Raw genomic sequence first — 17,254 nt, forward strand, 5'->3', positions numbered from 1 at the left:
TCAGTTATGCAGGGTTTAAAGTACATAAAGATGGGCGTTACTGGTAAAGTCTTACATAAAGTGTCATCATGACCATAAAGGCTATTTAATTAAAGACCGTTCGGATGCAGAGTGGCTCTTGATCTTCTGGCGGTCGAGTGAATCTTCATGGTCGAGTGCCTTCGAGTCTGTCGAGTGGAATCCCTCTTGGTCGACTGGACGGCTGTTTCTTATGAAGATGTCCTTGGGGAGGGTACTTTGGCCAGGTCTGTGACCCTACCCTAGGTACATGACTTCATCAGTCACAACGGGCGCACACCGAGGAGGTGAGTAGGCGTCGGGCGCAGCTCACGTCGGAGCAGCGATGAATGCCCGAGTACGCGGCAGACTCTCCTCATTGGGAGGTCTGGTTTCCCCCGAGCACGAGGTGCAACGGCGGCTCGGCGTACGACACCACCATGTTTGGCTCGGCGCGACGCCGGTGCAAGAGGCCATGTATTTGAGCATTGGAGGCAGTGCGCGCCGACGACGAGCGGTGTATGCAGAGGGAGCGCGAGGAGGAGGAGGACCGCCGCCAGAAGGAGGAGGAGGAGCGCGCCCGCCTTGCCGCTTTGCCGCCGCCGCCATAGACGCCAGAGAAGGCAGCCCTGGCGGCCTATCAAGCCACGTTCGGCTGGGCTGGGCCGCCTCCAGTCTTCATCGATCTCACCGGCGACGAGGACGACCACAAGGGCAACGTGAGAGCGGGTTTTTATTTTTTATGTTTAGTTACTGTTTAAGTGGACATTGGTCGGCGTTCACCGGTCACTTATGTTTAATTAAATTGGGTCAAAAATGTGTATGCCTCCCGTTAGACACACCTGCCGACCCATATCGAAAAGCGGACGCGTACGTCCGTCTGACCGACCCAAACGGACGAAAAACAGATAAAGTGCGCGTCCGTTTGACTCGGCGTGTTGGAGTTTCTCTCCTATCTCGCATCATCATCTACCTTAGAACCCTAGCTAGCTTCCACAACTCAAATTCGGAGCGAGCATCCACCTTACAATGGAACTGTTCATGAGGTACTTTTGGTCGATTGTAAGCATATCATGATGTGATCAATAAACCTCCCTCGTTCTCCGGAAAAATAAAATCTATCACTATATTGGATAAACTTGAGATCAACTGGTTACCCGTCAAATCGGCTGAAAAATCTTTATTTAGAGTGGCGGGCCTAACAGTTGTATTCTAAATTTTAATGGTCGTTGAAAATTTGCACCTGTAGGTCAAGTTCAACCCATCATTTTCCATATAACCATTGGCCTAACAGTCTCCCTTTTTCAGTACTTCTCATGTAGTACGTTTTATTCAGAAGAAGAGGTCTAGATATATTTATGTTTGACTTCTCATCTAGTACGTTTTATATTCACAGAATATGAAAACATTCACAAATTTTTACAACCAAAAAACATGTAAATTCTGAATGTGCGGTGAAGAACAACCCAGAGGGACAGAGGTAATTCCTGCGTCTTCCTCAGTCAAGGCTCCTCTGCCAATGTGATGTCAGTTAACAAGTCACACTGACAGGGATATGAACTGACATGGAGATGCCGGTACCAATTTGCCACAAGCATCCAACGGTTGCTGCTGCGCAGAAGCTTCACATGAACATCTGCCAGGCCAGCTCCAGTCGCTCGTCTTGACCGGATTTTTGTCTCAAAATATATTTGTTGACCAGTATCCCACCTGGTGCACTATAAGTACCATGGCCACCCACGTCTCTCCACCTCATCCCATCACCTGCACTTAGCTAGTACATCCACACAACACCACTCGAGTCTGAAACTCTGAAAAGGCTCATAGTCACCATGGTTGTTCCGGTGATCGACTTCTCCAAGCTTGACGGCGCCGAGAGGGCCGAGACCATGGCGCAGATCGCCGACGGCTGCGAGAACTGGGGCTTCTTCCAGCTGGTGAACCACGGCATCCCGCTGGAGCTTCTTGACCGCGTCAAGAAGGTGTGCTCCGAGAGCTACCGCCTCCGGGAGGCGGCGTTCCGGTCGTCTGAGCCGGTGCAGACGCTGGAGAGGCTCGTGGACGCGGAGCGGCGCGAGCCGGTGGCGCCCGTGGACGACATGGATTGGGAGGACATCTTCTACCTCCACGACGACAACCAGTGGCCGTCCGACCCGCCGGCCTTCAAGGAGACCATGCGGGAGTACCGCGCCGAGCTCAAGAAGCTCGCCGAGCGGGTCATGGAGGCCATGGACGAGAACCTCGGCCTCGACAAGGGCCGCATGAAGGCCGCCTTCACCGGCGACGGCCTCCACGCGCCATTCTTCGGCACCAAGGTCAGTCACTACCCGCCGTGCCCGCGCCCGGACCTCATCACCGGGCTCCGCGCGCACACCGACGCCGGCGGCGTCATCCTGCTGTTCCAGGACGACAAGGTCGGCGGCCTTGAGGTGCTCAAGGACGGCCAGTGGCTCGACGTGCAGCCGCTCGCCGACGCCATCGTCGTCAACACCGGCGACCAGGTGGAGGTGCTCAGCAACGGCCGCTACCGCAGCGCGTGGCACCGCGTCCTTCCCATGCGCAACGGCAACCGCCGCTCCATCGCCTCCTTCTACAACCCGGCGTTCGAGGCGGCCATCTCGCCGGCGGTGGGCGAAGGCCGCGCTGCCGCGTACCCGGACTACGTGTTTGGGGATTACATGGATGTGTACAACAAGCAGAAGTTCGATGCCAAGGAGCCAAGATTCGAGGCCGTCAAGGCGCCAAAGGCAGCTTAAGCTTAATATCATGGCGATTAAACGAAAATTATTTACCTATTAGCTGGCTTTTGTTTTACAATGAAGAAAAAAAGAGTGTTTTTGGAGTTTACTCAGACGCGTAGCAAATATGATGTGGGGATAATTGTGATTGGTGACCGGGTGTTTATCTCCCCGGACTGGGAACTTCGGTTCCCTTTGGCATCCCTTCAGGCCATTACCCGTATTGGTTCTGACCACGTTCCCCTCCTCCTAGCTTCTATGGATGAACGGCCGTGCCCTCCTCCGCGGTTCCGCTTCGAGAACTTCTGGCTTCGGCAACCTAACTTTATGGACGCGGTCCAAGAGCACTGGGTCTCGGCTCGCGCTGAGCCCCATAGACAGATGTCTATTCTTGATGAATGGCATCATTTATCCAAACGATCCCGACAGTTCATGAAGGGATGGGGGGCGAACATCGGGAGAGATCTTCGGGTGCAGAAGGCGTCTCTCCTGGAGGAGATCCGGACCCCTGACCTTCGCGCTGACATCACCGGGATCTCCGCGGAGGAATGGATGCATAGATATAACTTGGAGGACTCCCTTATGGAGATATACTCCAAGGAGGAGGAGTTCTGGCGCCAACGCGGCTCCATTAACTGGGTACTATTTGGGGATTCCAACACTGCCTACTTTCAGGCCATCGCCAATGGCCGGAGGCGACGTTGCTCCATCCCTCTCCTCTGGGAGGGTGGACAGTTGTTTCAAGACCCTCAGACTATTCGCCTGCTAGTTGACGACTTTTACAAGTCTCTATTTCAGGGTCGGCAGCGGAATGGTGTCGCCCTAGCTGACCATTTCTGGTCACGTGACCAACAGATTTCCCCGCCGAAAATGAAATCCTGCTAGCCCCCTTCGATGCTGCGGAAGTGGAGACCCTTGTTAAAGCTATGAACCCGACGTCGGCCCCTGGCCCCGATGGCCTGCCGGTTCGCTTTTTCCAGGCCTTCTGGCCGATGGTCAAGGATATCATCCTCGACCTGTTTAGCGAGCTCTCTAAGGGTACCTTAGATATGTCCCGGCTTAACTACGGGATTATCTCCTTGATCCCCAAGGTACCGGGAGCGGCGGACATTACACAATTCCGCCCCATCACAGTCCTAAATGTGATCTTTCGGATCCTCGCTAAATGGTACGCCTCTAAGGCGGCCCTTGTCGCTCCCCGGATTCATCATCCGAACCAGTCAGCCTTCACGAAAGGGAGATTTATCTTAGATGGGATTCTTGTTCTTCATGAGATTATCCATGAGGTTAAGAGCAAACACCTTCGTGCGGTCTTCTTCAAGATCGATTTCCATAAAGCCTATGATACGGTGCACTGGTCCTTCCTTCGGGAAGTGTTGCTGAAGCGTGGCTTTGACCCCCACTGGGTAGCACGGGTAATGCAATTAGTTACGAGTGGCCGGACAGCGGTTAACATCAATGGGGAGGTTGGCCCATACTTCATGACTGGCCAAGGGGTACGGCAGGGCGACCCGATCTCCCCATTCCTTTTCAACCTTGTGGTTGATGCGCTCGCCTCGATTCTGGATTTGGCCAAGCATGCGGGTCACATTAGGGGGATTTGCCCTCATCTGGTGACACCTGGGGGTCTAACCCATCTCCAGCACGCGGACGACACCATTATGATGGTCGAGGGATCTGATGAGGATATCCAGAACCTTAAATTCCTCCTCCTCTGCTTCCAGGAGATGTCGGGCCTCAAAATAAACTTTGCCAAGAGCGAGGTAATGGTCATGGGATATTCCCAAAGGGAGGCCCAGCGGATTGCTAATCGTCTGAATTGCCGCTTGGGCTCCTTCCCGACGACTTATCTTGGCGTGCCCCTTAGCGATGCACGACTCCTGGAAAAGGATTTCCGCCCAATAGTCGCCAAGCTCCAACCTAGAATGGAGCCTTGGCAAGGGAGATGGCTTTCTAAAGCCGCTCGAGTGATTCTGATGAACTCCTCCCTTATTAGCCTACTGATGTATATAATGGGATTCTATAGCCTTCATGAATCCCTTCATCGGGAAATTACCAAACTGCTTTCCCGCTTCTTTTGGGCGGGAGAGAACAATAAGCAGAAGTACCATATGGTCAAATGGTCTGAGATCTGCAAACCTAAGGACCAGGGAGGCTTGGGAGTCATCTCCTCCAAGCGTATGAACATTGCCCTCCTGTCCAAATGGCTTTGGCGGATCCAGACGGAGGAGGGTGGCCTGTGGCTTCAGATTATTCGTAGGAAGTACCTTCGTGGGCAACCACTCGCGTTTGCCTCTAGGGCTGGAGGATCCCAATTCTGGCAATCGGTGATATCTTTGCTTCCGGTCCTACGCATTGGGACCTCCATCCAGATAGGCTCTGGATCTGCCATCCTCTTTTGGCTGGACCGATGGGCGGGACCCCGCCCCTTTGCAGAGTGTTTTTACGCGTTATTTTCTATCTGTGTTCGCCCACAGATCTCTGTGGCTGCGGCATTAGAGAACCTAAGTGCGATTGCCTTTCGTCGCACCTTCGGGGCGATCGAACTTGCGCAATGGGACGAGTTACTGGAATGCATTACCCTTCATCCTCCTTCTCTGGAACCAGATTCGCTATCCTGGTACCTCGAGCCAAGCGGTAGATTTTCGACTAGATCCCTGTACCAGGCGATTGTGCCTACGCCTGGTCCAGTGGAGCTCACGGTGCTCTGGGAGATCAAACTCCCCTTAAAGATCCGTATATTCTTATGGCAATGGGTTAGAGGACGCCTCCCCTCGGGCACTGAGGTCCGTAAGCGTAATGGACCCGGGGACGGTCTTTGCCCCATTTGTCTGGTTCCGGAAGACTGCAACCACATCTTCTTCCGGTGCCTGGGGGCGCAGTTTTTATGGAGCTACTTTCGGGAGGTAGTTGGAGGCACATGGTGCCATGACAACCTACCGGATTTGTTCGGGGAGGCCCTCCGGCTTCCCGGGTCCAGGCGCGCCCCTATTTGGGTCGCGCTAGGCACCTTTGCCTGGTCCCTTTGGTGTACCCGCAATAAATTAGTCGTCGAACGAGTGATTCCGTTCCGTGTGACTGATGTGATCTACAAAATGTGTGGCCTCCTGCAGCTTTGGAGACCGCTTAGTAAGCGGAGCGATCGAGCCGTCATCGACAGCATCATGGCGGGTCTTCGTGCCTCGGCGGCGTCTTTGCTCCTCCTCCGCCACCTCCACCGCCCCATCCTGAGCCAGATTAGCGCCTCCGAGTACTCTTTTGGGGTTTGTCTTGCTGTGCCCCCAGCATGATTCTATGACTTATTGTACTGTAACTTGATGTTGGATGCTTGATGTTGGATGCTTGGTGGTTGCTTTATAATATAAAGCGGGGGGAAACCCTTTTTCGTTAAATAATTGTGTTTGGTTCGGTGTCAAATAGAGTAATTAGGAAATGAAGTATGGATTTTTCATTAGAAGTATCTGCTTTTTTACATTGTTTGATGGGGTCTGCTACGCGTCGGCCGGCGGATCTTTTAAAAAGATCCGCAGCCTTGCAAGCCGTTCGATTCTGTGACTCGAGCTGTCAGTTCCTCTTCTCTAATTTTTTTCAACAATACGCTTGTTGCGAAATCTTCTCTTCTCTAATTTTCTGCAACAAGACCTTTGTTCCGAAAACCATTCTTCTCTAATTTTCTGCAACAAACCTTTGTTGCAAACCCTCTTCTTTTCTAATTTTCTGCATCAAGACCCTTGTTGCAAAAATTGCAAACACATCTCCCGCTGCGTCTAATTTTCTGTAACAAGACCCTTGTTGTAAAAATTGCAACAACATCTCCGGCCGCATCACGCACTAACACAGACGTCTTTCGATGTAGCTGTTACGAAACTTGGAGTCGGCATGAAATTACGGCGTGGTGATGTGGCTGCTGCTAGTGCTGGTGGTGCCAGAACAGCGGTGAGGTTGCTGGTGCTCACGCCTGCGTGACAGATCTCGCCAGATCCGGTCGTCGGGAGGCGTTTGGTGGCGGAGATCCGGCCTGGATGCGCACTCGACGATGATCTATAGGCAAGGGCGCTCGGCTTTGGCTGCTGGTTGCGAGTGCTCGGTTTGCAATAGACCATTTGTTTTGATGAGGCCAACTGAAACAATGGGTGGGTTGCAAGAACTGTACTAAGATAAAGATTGCTTCTGAGTTGTTCAATCCGAATCAAATCCGACGGCTATGGAGAAGGTGGACGCACATACAAACATCCATCGGTTGAGCGATAGCGTTTTCTTGTTTGATTGTGGTTTTTCCTCTGATCAGTAACATCATTCCACCAAATCAGATCAACTAAGGATCCCTATAAAAGGAAATTTTGTTGTTCTTGATGAGAAACCGAACATCTCCACAAATAGTCAAGAAGATCTCACAGTAAATCTAACAAAGTCTAAGTCTCTGGACTGTCCCGAATCATGACGCCACTTCACCTTCATACAAGGCTGCATGATTGTCTCAATGTCAATGATTAACAATACTTTTTGATACAAGGTGCTTTATAAATTAAACTGTAGCATGAAGGATATACAACACATCATGAGCATACATCCGGTCATTGCATGATTAAGAAACATACAAGCAACACCAATAACACACATGAGAAAGAATAAGAAAAACACTGGCCACAACAAAGCCATAGTAAACCGAAACTAGGCGAAGGCGAGTAGTGTGGAAGGCCTATCCGTACACTATGCCACCACCCATAAGGGGTAAAAACATCCCTGGCCATCCGTTCCAAACCCATACACACGACTGAAAACAATGCTTGATGTTTCAATCGTTGTAAAGAAGATCACAAATGGAGCCGGTGCATAGACCAATTGATAACATGCATAAGTGATGAAGTTTGGGACACCCTTTCTCAAACTCCTGGGGCACCCCCCCCCTCGCGTCGCCCGCGTCTGGCGACACGGGGAAACCCTCGCCGCCGCCAGGGGCTCTCCCGTCTCAGCCACAACCGCATCGCCGCTGCCGGAGGGCCGGCTGGCGAAGCCTGGCCGCGCCCAGGGATGGCGGCGGCGAGGCGATTCATTTTTCCCCCACCCCTTTCCTGCGCCGGACCCCCGCATCGCCGCCGCCGGATGGCCGGCCGGCGTGGCCGTGCCAGGCCTGAGGATGGTCGCCCCTGTTGTTGTCGTGGCCTTGCCAAACCCTAGCTAGTCCTATCTCTCTCTCTGCACCACTCTCTCTCTCTCTCTCTGAACTAGATCACCAGAGGAAGAAGAAGGGATGGAAGGAGTGGACACAGGAGTTTTTCCGGGCGCTCGAACACCCGCCGCCGCATGTACAGCGTATATTTCCTCGAGCTCGTACTCGATACCCTAGACCACACCGTTACAATGATCGACCAGGGGCTTATATTGACGGGCCTGCGTTGGGCACGACCCACACGCACCCACCCCTCCTGGCGCCCCGATCGCCCCGCTCAGCTCGCGGCCACCTCGCGCATGTACGCAGGCAGCTCGCGGCCAGCCCGCAGCGATCACGCCTAAATAGCGATCAAGTAACCTCCTGGTCTATGCACGCTAGCTGGGTCCATGCACACATGCACGCACCAGCCTGACTCACACACGCACACACGGGCTCGACGCGTCCCCTGCGCACACACACACGCTCCCGACGCGGTCGCCGTGGCTTATTGCCAACAGCCCCCCCACCTCATGCTGGAGCTCCCCACCACCATTGTCGCTGTCAAAACCGGCGGATCTCGGATAGGGGGTCCCGATCTGTGCATCTAAGGCTGATGATAACACGAGGTAAGGGACACAATGTTTACCCAGGTTCAGGCCCTCTCGATGGAGGTAAAACCCTACTTCCTGCTTGATTGATATTGATGATATGGGTGTTACAAGAGTTGATCTACCACGAGATCGTAGAGGCTAAACACTAGAAGCTAGCCTATGATGATTATGAATGTTGTGATCGTCCCATACGGACTAAACTCTCTGGTTTATATAGACACCGGAGAGGGCTAGGGTTTACATGGAGTCGGTTACAAGGAAGGAAATATAATATCCGAATCGCCAAGCTTATCTTCCACGCAAAGGAGAATCCCATCCGGACACGGGACGAAGTCTTGAGTCTTGTATCTTCACAGTCCAATAGTCCGGCCAAAGTATATAGTCCGGCTGTCCGGATACCCCCTAATCCAGGACTCCCTTAGTAGCCCCTGAACCAGGCTTCAATGACGATGAGTCCGGTGTAGTTTTGTCTTCGGCATTGCAAGGCGGGTTCCATCTCCGAATACTCCAAAGTACTTGTTGTAACAAACGGTGTCCGGCTTTCCATCAATGTCGTACTCCTCGGCTTCTGTGCTTCAATAATGACCATCTCCACGTGTCGAGCGAATGCGAGGAGCTGGGGGATTTTTGCATTTGTCTCCCCGGTCCTGCAAGCAAAAACCGACTATTTGAAGGGACGGGGATTCTCAGATCCAAACTCCATCTTCTTCCCTTGAGCAAGCACCCGACAGAGCGCGCCCAGAAAGAATCATTCCAGCATGGCCGATCGTCGCAGCTCCTCCTCTCGCTCCCGTAGCTCTAGGCTAGGTGACTGGGAAGAATGTTCTGTTCCTCAAAACCGCTTAATAGAGCTGCAGACCCAGGGGTTTCTTCCACCAACGTTCATGGTCCCCGTCCGAGCCGGACTAGCCACCTATAATGGCGGGGAGCAAGCGGAGAGATCTCCTAATCCATCCCCGGGGGAGCGAATATGCCTCATCCCGCATCTGCTAAGAGGCATCGGGTTTCCAATCCACCCATTCCTTCGCGGGCTCCTGGAGTTCTACGGCCTCCAGTTGCACCACTTCACCCCTGCCTCCGTGCTGCACATAGCAGGATACGTCGCCCTTTGTGAACTATTTCTGGGCTGCGAGGCTCACTCCGGGTTATGGAAGAAGTTGTTCTGCCTCGTCCCTCGCAACTAGGGGGAATCCATATATCAAGTGGGCGGAGCCAAAGTATGGCGCATCGCCGAGACCCGATACCTATCCGGTACTCCCAAGAAGGCACCGGAGAACTGGCCCTCGGAGTGGTTTTATGTCAATGACGTTCCCCTTTCGGATCCAGTCCGGACAGGTCTCCCTAAGTTCAGTAATGCTCCACCGAAGGCACGCCGAAGTTGGCGCCCTCGGGGCCCCCAAGAGGAGGATACCAGAGAAATACATTTCCTGATGAGCAGGATAAAGTTACTAGCCAAATCAGGGCTTACAAGAGTCGAGGTTATGGCCATATGCATAATGCGGGGAGTGCAACCGCTTTAGTATCGGGGAAAGCCCATGTGGCACTACAACGCGGAAGATGATGCCACCTGTTGTGGTCGTAAGGGACCGGACTCCGCCACCGCTCTGGCGAGGATGTTGTACGATTTGTATAAAGGAGAAGAAGAAGAATTCCTTCGTATCAAACCGCGGGATGGTTTTTCTATGTACAACACCCCAAGCTGGGTAAGTCGTTACTCTTTCCCCCGCTTCATTCATTCTGGCATCCTTCATCAAGATTATTTACCTCAATATCTCTAAGCAGGAACTGAGGAGGGCCGTAGAAGGATTCTACAGCCCCTCCCCGCAGCCAGAGGACCGCGGAAGGGCCTTCGACCCAGGACTCGAAGAAGACCTGGGTATTACTGTGGAGCTTGTCAATGGGAGATTTTATCAGGCGAGCTGCGATGGTGCCTCAGTGGCTATTATCGCCGACTATCCTGGACTGCTACCTGCATCGCGTGTGAGCAAAGCCAAAAAACCCTATCCTCTGAAGAGGAATCCTTTCCGATGCCATGCCTTATGCCTGAAATATCGTATATTTGTAAATACGACAGTTGGAACGCGGCGCCGAGCCCCTGGGGGCTCGTTGACAAAGGGCGTCCGGATCAGGCAGGTTGAAGAGGAAGGCGGTTAGGGCCGAAACACCGCTGCAAAGGCATGGTAAAACCTGCTATGTGATTATTGTATTTGAAATGTGACAGTGTCCTTTGTGTACTGGCAGAAAGAGGAGTAGCCGGACTATATCTGGTGATCCTGCCAATCACGCCTCCACCAGCCGGATTCCAGGACCGGCTTCGCGGGAGGAAGCGGACACGGGGCCGATGTCGAATTGTCCTCCGATAGAGGATGCGGATATGCTCTCCGCCACGAATTCCGAAGTAGAGAGTGTTATGAATCACCGGCGCCAACGGGCCGTACTTCAGAACGACATTTTTTCCAAAGAGGCATTTAATGCCTTCAATTCGGGAGACACCTACATCCGAGCTGCTCAAGGCGGGCTTGCCCGTGCGACGGACCAGTATGCCAAAGACATACGAGTAAGAAAATTTGATAAGCATGTATAGCAGTAGCCCCTGAGACTTGAAACTGTTGGAACAACTGTTTTAAGGATCAACTTATGCACAGGTCCTTGTGGATAAGAATGAACAATTGTCTCGAGAGCTGGAGGAGTGCAAGACCCAACTGAGGGCCACTGTTGCCAAGCTAGAGGAATCTCGAAAGGCCTCATTTGGTAACATTTGTCTCAATTGTATGGAAGTGTACCAGTTAGTTATTGGCTTATATGATAAGTCTAACAGAAAATTCTGCAGACAATCCCCGGGTGAATCCAGAGGTCGTAGGAGGTGACGAGTCACATCTCGAAAGGCAGCTAAAAGCTGGCGAGCGTATTCTTACGCAAGTTAGGCAGGAGAAGAACAATCTTCAAGATGCCAATGTCCGGCTGGGCGTCGAATTAGGAGATGTTCGCGCTCAGCTGGCGGACTCCGTGAAGGAGAACAGAAGGCTTCGTCGCGGCATTTATGGTAGGTACCTAGACGAACTGTAGTACAGCTCGGCGAGGAAGCATATTGAAAGGGTTTGTATCTGTAGGTATGCTGACGGGCCGTCCTGAAGAGGAGATGCCCGCGTTCGCAGGTGATCTACTGCAAGACCTCTCACAACTACATGAGCGAGCTCGGCAGGTGATGCAGGGTATTGCCCAGGCCTTGTGGCCATCCACTTCCCTGCCAAAAGGCATGGGGGAGCTCATGGATATGCTCCAAGGAGCACGGCGGTGCTTCCGACTGTGGAAGATGTCAGCCTGCCGACAAGGTGCAAGAGAAGCCTGGGCTATGGTGAAGACGCGCTACACCAAGCTGGACCCGAACCATATGGCCGAAGTCGGACCGGCGGGGCCAGATGGGCAAGAAATTCTCGTGAGTCTGGTGTATGACCAGGTAGCGTTAGCCGCAAAGTATTCCCAACAGGATTGTAAGCTAGATAGCCTATTGGATGGTATAGAGGAAGAATATAGTCAGTCCAAGTGACTATGTAATTCAATGGACATATGTAGTCCCTAGCCGGATTAAAATCATTTGTCATGGCGGACCTTTTCGCTTCAGCCCCCAGATCCGACAGTCTGGGGTGTATCCGAATACCTGCCCAGTTATGCAGAACCGGGGAATGCATGGAAACTAGGCATAGGGGTCATAAGTGCTTGAACAGAGAAGTACCCAACTAGTTATGTTATATTACATGGATAGTAAGAAGCATCTTCCAGGGAGAATAGTTCCTTTAGGGGTTCCTTTCCCTGGGTGCGCATGCATCAATGTACATGTTCGGACTGCGAACAGAGACGCGGGGTAAATAATGCACCTCTACGATTGTTACTGCCGGTTGAGCCGGATGTGTACCTCAGACTGGGTGAAGCCGAAAGCTAGCGTTCTTAAGGGAATATTCGGTCGGTGAACAAAAGATGTTCTTTTTCGTTTATCACAACGTGAACCCCCAGTTGTGAGAGGTCTTTCAGTAGATCACCTGCGAACGCATGGCCACATCTTAAGTCATATCGATGCATATAATGGTGAAGAAAAGGCACATATGGAAAAAGAACGTATATGTGATAAGCAAGAAGCCATGAAAGCAAGTATATTTAGCTTCCGTATAGGAAGCCCCCAGGTATGACTTACACACATAGTGCGATCATAGCGATCCGAGCATCCGCACTGTATTGAGTAATTTGTGTGAAGGATGAAAAAGAACGAGAAAGGAAAAAAGGGAGGAACATAATGAAAAAAGGAGTGGTAAGGAGACGAACACTGAGTTCGGCGTTAGGCGTAGAATCTCCGGAGTCTGGCAGCGTTCCATGGGTTCGGCTCGAGTCTATTATCGGATGCATTATGTAGGCGGTACGCTCCTCCGGTGAGAACTTAGTCAATAACAAAAGGACCCTCCCACCTAGGTTTGTGTTTGTCCTTCATCTTCTCCGATAGGCGTAAAACGAGTTCGCCAATATTATAAGTTTTGTCCCGCACTTCTCTGCTTTGGTACCGTCGAGCCTACTGCTGATAGAATGTGAAACGGGCCATTGCGACGTCGCGCTCCTCCTCTAGGGCATCTAAGTTGTCCTGCCGGTCTAGCTCGGGTTCCTTCTCTTCGTACATGCGTACGCGAGGAGAATCATGTATTATATCGCAGGGTAGTACTGCTTCTGCGCCGTATACCATAAAAAATGGTGTGTATACGGTCGTGCGATTCAGCATGGTCCGTAGCCCCAGAGTATGGAGTCGAGCTCCTCAACCCAGTGTGTGTCCGATTCTGTCAAGGAACGCACTAGTTTGGGTTTGATGCCGCTCATGATGAGACCGTTTGCGTGTTCGACCTGGCCATTTGTTTGGGGATGGTAGACGGAGGCGTAATCGAGCTTAATGCCCATGTTGCCGCACCAGGTTTTCACTTCATCGACTGTGAAGTTTGAGCCATTGTCAGTGATGATGCTGTGGGGGACGCCGTATCGGTGTACGACCCCGGATATGAAGTCTATCACTGGTTCGGATTCGGCCGTTTTGACTGGTTTGGCTTCTATCCATTTGGTGAACTTGTCCACCATGACCAACAAGTATTTTTTCTTATGGCTTCCCCCTTTAAGGGGCCGACCATATCCAACCCCCAGACCGTGAAGGGCCAAGTGATGGGGATTGTTTGGAGAGCGGTAGGGGGCATGTGGCTTTGATTGGCAAAGAGCTGGCAACCGACGCAGTGTTGAACAAGGTCTTGTGCGTCTGCTCGGGCTGTAGGCCAATATAAGCCTGTGCGGAATGCCTTGTTGACAAGTGCCCGAGCCGCAGCGTGGTGTCCGCCGAATCCGGCATGGATTTCAGCCAAGAGCTGCCGCCCTTCCTCTTCCGAGATGCATCATTGGAGCACTCCAGTCGTGCTTTTCTTATAGAGTTCCCCCTCATGGACCTTGTAGGCTTTGGAACGACGCACGATGCAACATGCTTCATTTTGGTCCTCGGGGAGCTCCTGCCTATTTAGGTAGGCCAAGAAAGGCTCGGTCCACGAGGCAATTACAACCATGATTTCGTGGGCCGAAGGTGTTATTTCGGTGACGGAGCCTCCGATTACGTGTGATGGTTTGGAGTCTGGGGGTGTATTCGGGTCCGTGCTAGTGTTGCCGGACTCCCCTTCCCATTCCACGGATGGCTTGAACAGCCTTTCCAAGAATATGTTAGGTGGTACAGGGTCGCGTTTAGCGCTGATGCGGGCGAGGATATCCACCGCTTGGTTGTTTTCTCGAGCCACATGGTGGAATTCGAGCCCCTCGAACTGAGCTGGCATTTTGAGGACGGCATTACGATAGGCCGCCATTTTTGGATCCTTGGCATCAAAGTCTCCGTTTATTTGTGATATTGCTAGGTTTGAATCCCCGCGCACCTCCAGCCGTTGAATGCCCATAGAGACTGCCATCCGAAGACCATGCAACAGAGCCTCATATTCGGCTGCGTTGTTGGAGTCTGTGTATAATATTCGGAGTATGTATTGGACCGTGTCTCCGGTGGGAGATGTCAGGACTACACCTGCTCCCAATCCGGCCAGCATTTTAGAGCCATCGAAGTGCATGATCTAGTTAGAGTATGCGCCGTACTCTTTAGGGAGTTCGGCATCTGTCCATTCGGCGACAAAGTCAGCCAGTACTTGCGATTTTATGGCCCGCCATGGTTTGTATGTTATGTAGAACGGAAGGAGCTCGATGGTCCATTTAGCAATCCGGCCTGTAGCGCCGCGGTTATTTATTATGTCGTTGAGTGGTACTTCGGAGGCCACCGTGATCGAACACTCTTGGAAGTAGTGTCGTAGCTTCCAGGATGCCATGAATTCCGCGTATGCTATCTTTTGATAGTGTGGGTATCGGGATTTGCATGGGGTGAGGACCGTGGATACGTAATATACCGGCTTTTGGAGCGGGAATTTGTATCTGTCAGCCTCTCGTTCGACGATGAGCACTACGCTTACAACTTGTTGTGTTGCAGCTATGTACAATAGCATAGATTCGCCAATATTTGGCGCTGTTAGGACTGGATTACTGGCCAATAAGGTCTTCATTTCATCCAGTCCGGCCGCGGCTGCATCCATCCACACGAAGTGTTCGGTGCGCCGAAGAAGGCGGTAAATAGGTAATGCCTTTTCTCCTAATCGGGAGATAAAGCGTCTTAGGGCAGCCACGCACCCAGCCAGTTTCTGGATATACTTGAGGTCTGTTGGGATAGCCAACTGCGACAAAGCTCGGATCTTTGCCGGATTCGCTTCAATTCCTCTATTGGAAACAATGAAGCCGAGCAGCTTTCCGGAGGGCACGCCGAAAACACATTTTTCCGGGTTTAGCTTGATGTCGTATGTCCGAAGGTTATCAAACGTAAGCTTCAAGTCATCTATGAGGGTTTCGACGTGTCTTGTTTTGATGACCATGTCATCCACATATGCCTCCACTGTTTTGCCGATTTGCTTCTCCAGGCATGTTTGAATCATGCATTGATAGGTTGTGCCAGCATTTTTAAGCCCGAAAGGCATAGTGTTGAAGCAGAAAGGACCATATGTTGTTATGAAGGCCGTTGCAGCTTGGTCGGACTCTGCCATTTTTATTTGATGGTATCCAGAGTATGCATTGAGGAAACACAGTGAGTCGTGTCCTGTGGTGGCGTCGATGATTTGGTCGATGCGATGGAGGGGGAAGGGATCCTTGGGGCAAGCCTTGTTGAGATCTTTGAAGTCGACGCATATGTGCCAGGATTTGTCCTTCTTCGGTACCATTACCAGGTTTGCCAGCCAGTCCGGATGCTTGATATCTCTGATGAATCCGGCCTCAAGTAGCTTGGCTAGCTCTTCTCCCATGGCTTGCCGTTTAGGCTCTGAGAAGCGCCTAAGAGTCTGTTTGACTGGCTTGTATCCTTTCAGTATGTTGAGGTTGTGTTCGGCCAGCTTGTGTGGGATGCCCGACATGTCAGAAGGATGCCAGGCGAAAATGTCCCAATTCTCGCGTAGGAATTCGCGTAGTGCGGCGTCCATTGTGGGGCTTAACTGTGTCCCAATGGAAGCCGTCTTCGTGGGGTCCGTTGGATGGACCTGGAATTTAACTATCTCATCTGCGGGTTTGAATGATGTGGGCTTGGGTCGTTTGTCGAGTATCACGTCATCCCTGTCCACTATGGTGCGCAGAGTTGTTAGTTCTTCGGCCGCTAGGGCTTCAGTTAATGCCTCCAGGGCAAGTGCTGCAGTTTTATTTTCCGCGCGGAGTGCGACGTCCGGGTCACAGGCTAGAGTGATGATTCCATTGGGTCCGGGCATTTTAAGCTTCATGTATCCATAATGGGGTATAGCTTGAAAGCTTGTGAATGCGTCCCGCCTAAAAGGGCGTGGTATCCGCTGCTGAAAGGAGCCACTTGGAATGTGATTTCTTCGGACCTGTAATTCTCTGGGGTGCCGAATACTACATCGAGTGTGATTTTTCCCAAACACCATGCCTCCCGACTAGGGATGATTACCCTGAAGGTTGTGCTGCTCTGCTCAATGCGACTTTTGTCCATTTCCATCTTGCTGAGTGTTTCTTCATAGATCAAGTTTAGTCCACTTCCGCCATCGATGAGTACTTTAGTGAGGAGAAAGCCATCCACGATTGGGCTAAGGACCAATGCGGCAGGTGCCCGGACTATCTGGAATTGGGGTTCGTCACTAGCACTGAAAGTTATACCAGTGTCGTTCAACGGGTTTATTTTTGCCACGTGGTAAATTTTGGCGAGATTTCGATGGGCTCGCTTGCGCCTATTATTTGAGGCGAAAGTCTCGAAGACTATTAGTATTGTATTGTTTTCTTTGGCGGGATGTTGTTCTGCTTTATGGCTTTCAAGAAGATCCTTGCCACTTTTTGCTACCTGCCGGAGTATCCAACATGCTCTAAGGCTATGTGTTGGTGTAGTGTCCGGCGAGCTGTGGAGTTTGCATGGCCCATTGAGCCATTCTTCCAATATGGTTACATGCCCTGGGGTGGGCTTTGGTTTCTTGGGGATTGGATTGGCTGACTTACGGGAGTTCGCCCGTTTAGTTCGGACAAAGGTTTTGGTGAGAGCCGGACTATCCCAAAATTCTATGTGGGCTTTCCAGGCACTTTCCATCGCACGGTACTTCTGTACTATGGCTGCTAAGTCAGCAAAGTGTACTATGTCATGGCAACTTATAGCATTAAGGATCCCTTTGTTCGTG

At 51.8% G+C, this 17,254-nt stretch overlaps 1 protein-coding gene across 1 annotated transcript; it reads left to right on the forward strand.

Moving 5' to 3' along the window:
* Positions 1-1,748: 1,748 nt before the first annotated feature.
* Positions 1,749-2,885, forward strand: LOC119325903 (1-aminocyclopropane-1-carboxylate oxidase-like). Its single transcript, XM_037599629.1, has one exon. It carries the CDS (start codon positions 1,830-1,832, stop codon positions 2,751-2,753), a length of 924 nt encoding a protein of 307 aa, XP_037455526.1. The 5' UTR covers positions 1,749-1,829; the 3' UTR covers positions 2,754-2,885.
* Positions 2,886-17,254: the final 14,369 nt, after the last annotated feature.

The sequence above is a fragment of the Triticum dicoccoides genome, chromosome 1B (genome assembly GCF_002162155.2).
Source record: "Triticum dicoccoides isolate Atlit2015 ecotype Zavitan chromosome 1B, WEW_v2.0, whole genome shotgun sequence".
Lineage (NCBI taxonomy): Eukaryota > Viridiplantae > Streptophyta > Magnoliopsida > Poales > Poaceae > Triticum > Triticum dicoccoides.

Excerpts from the sequence above, each read along its gene's own strand:
- LOC119325903 (XM_037599629.1), top strand. The coding sequence starts at position 1,830 with ATGGTTGTTCCGGTGATCGACTTCTCCAAGCTTGACGGCGCCGAGAGG.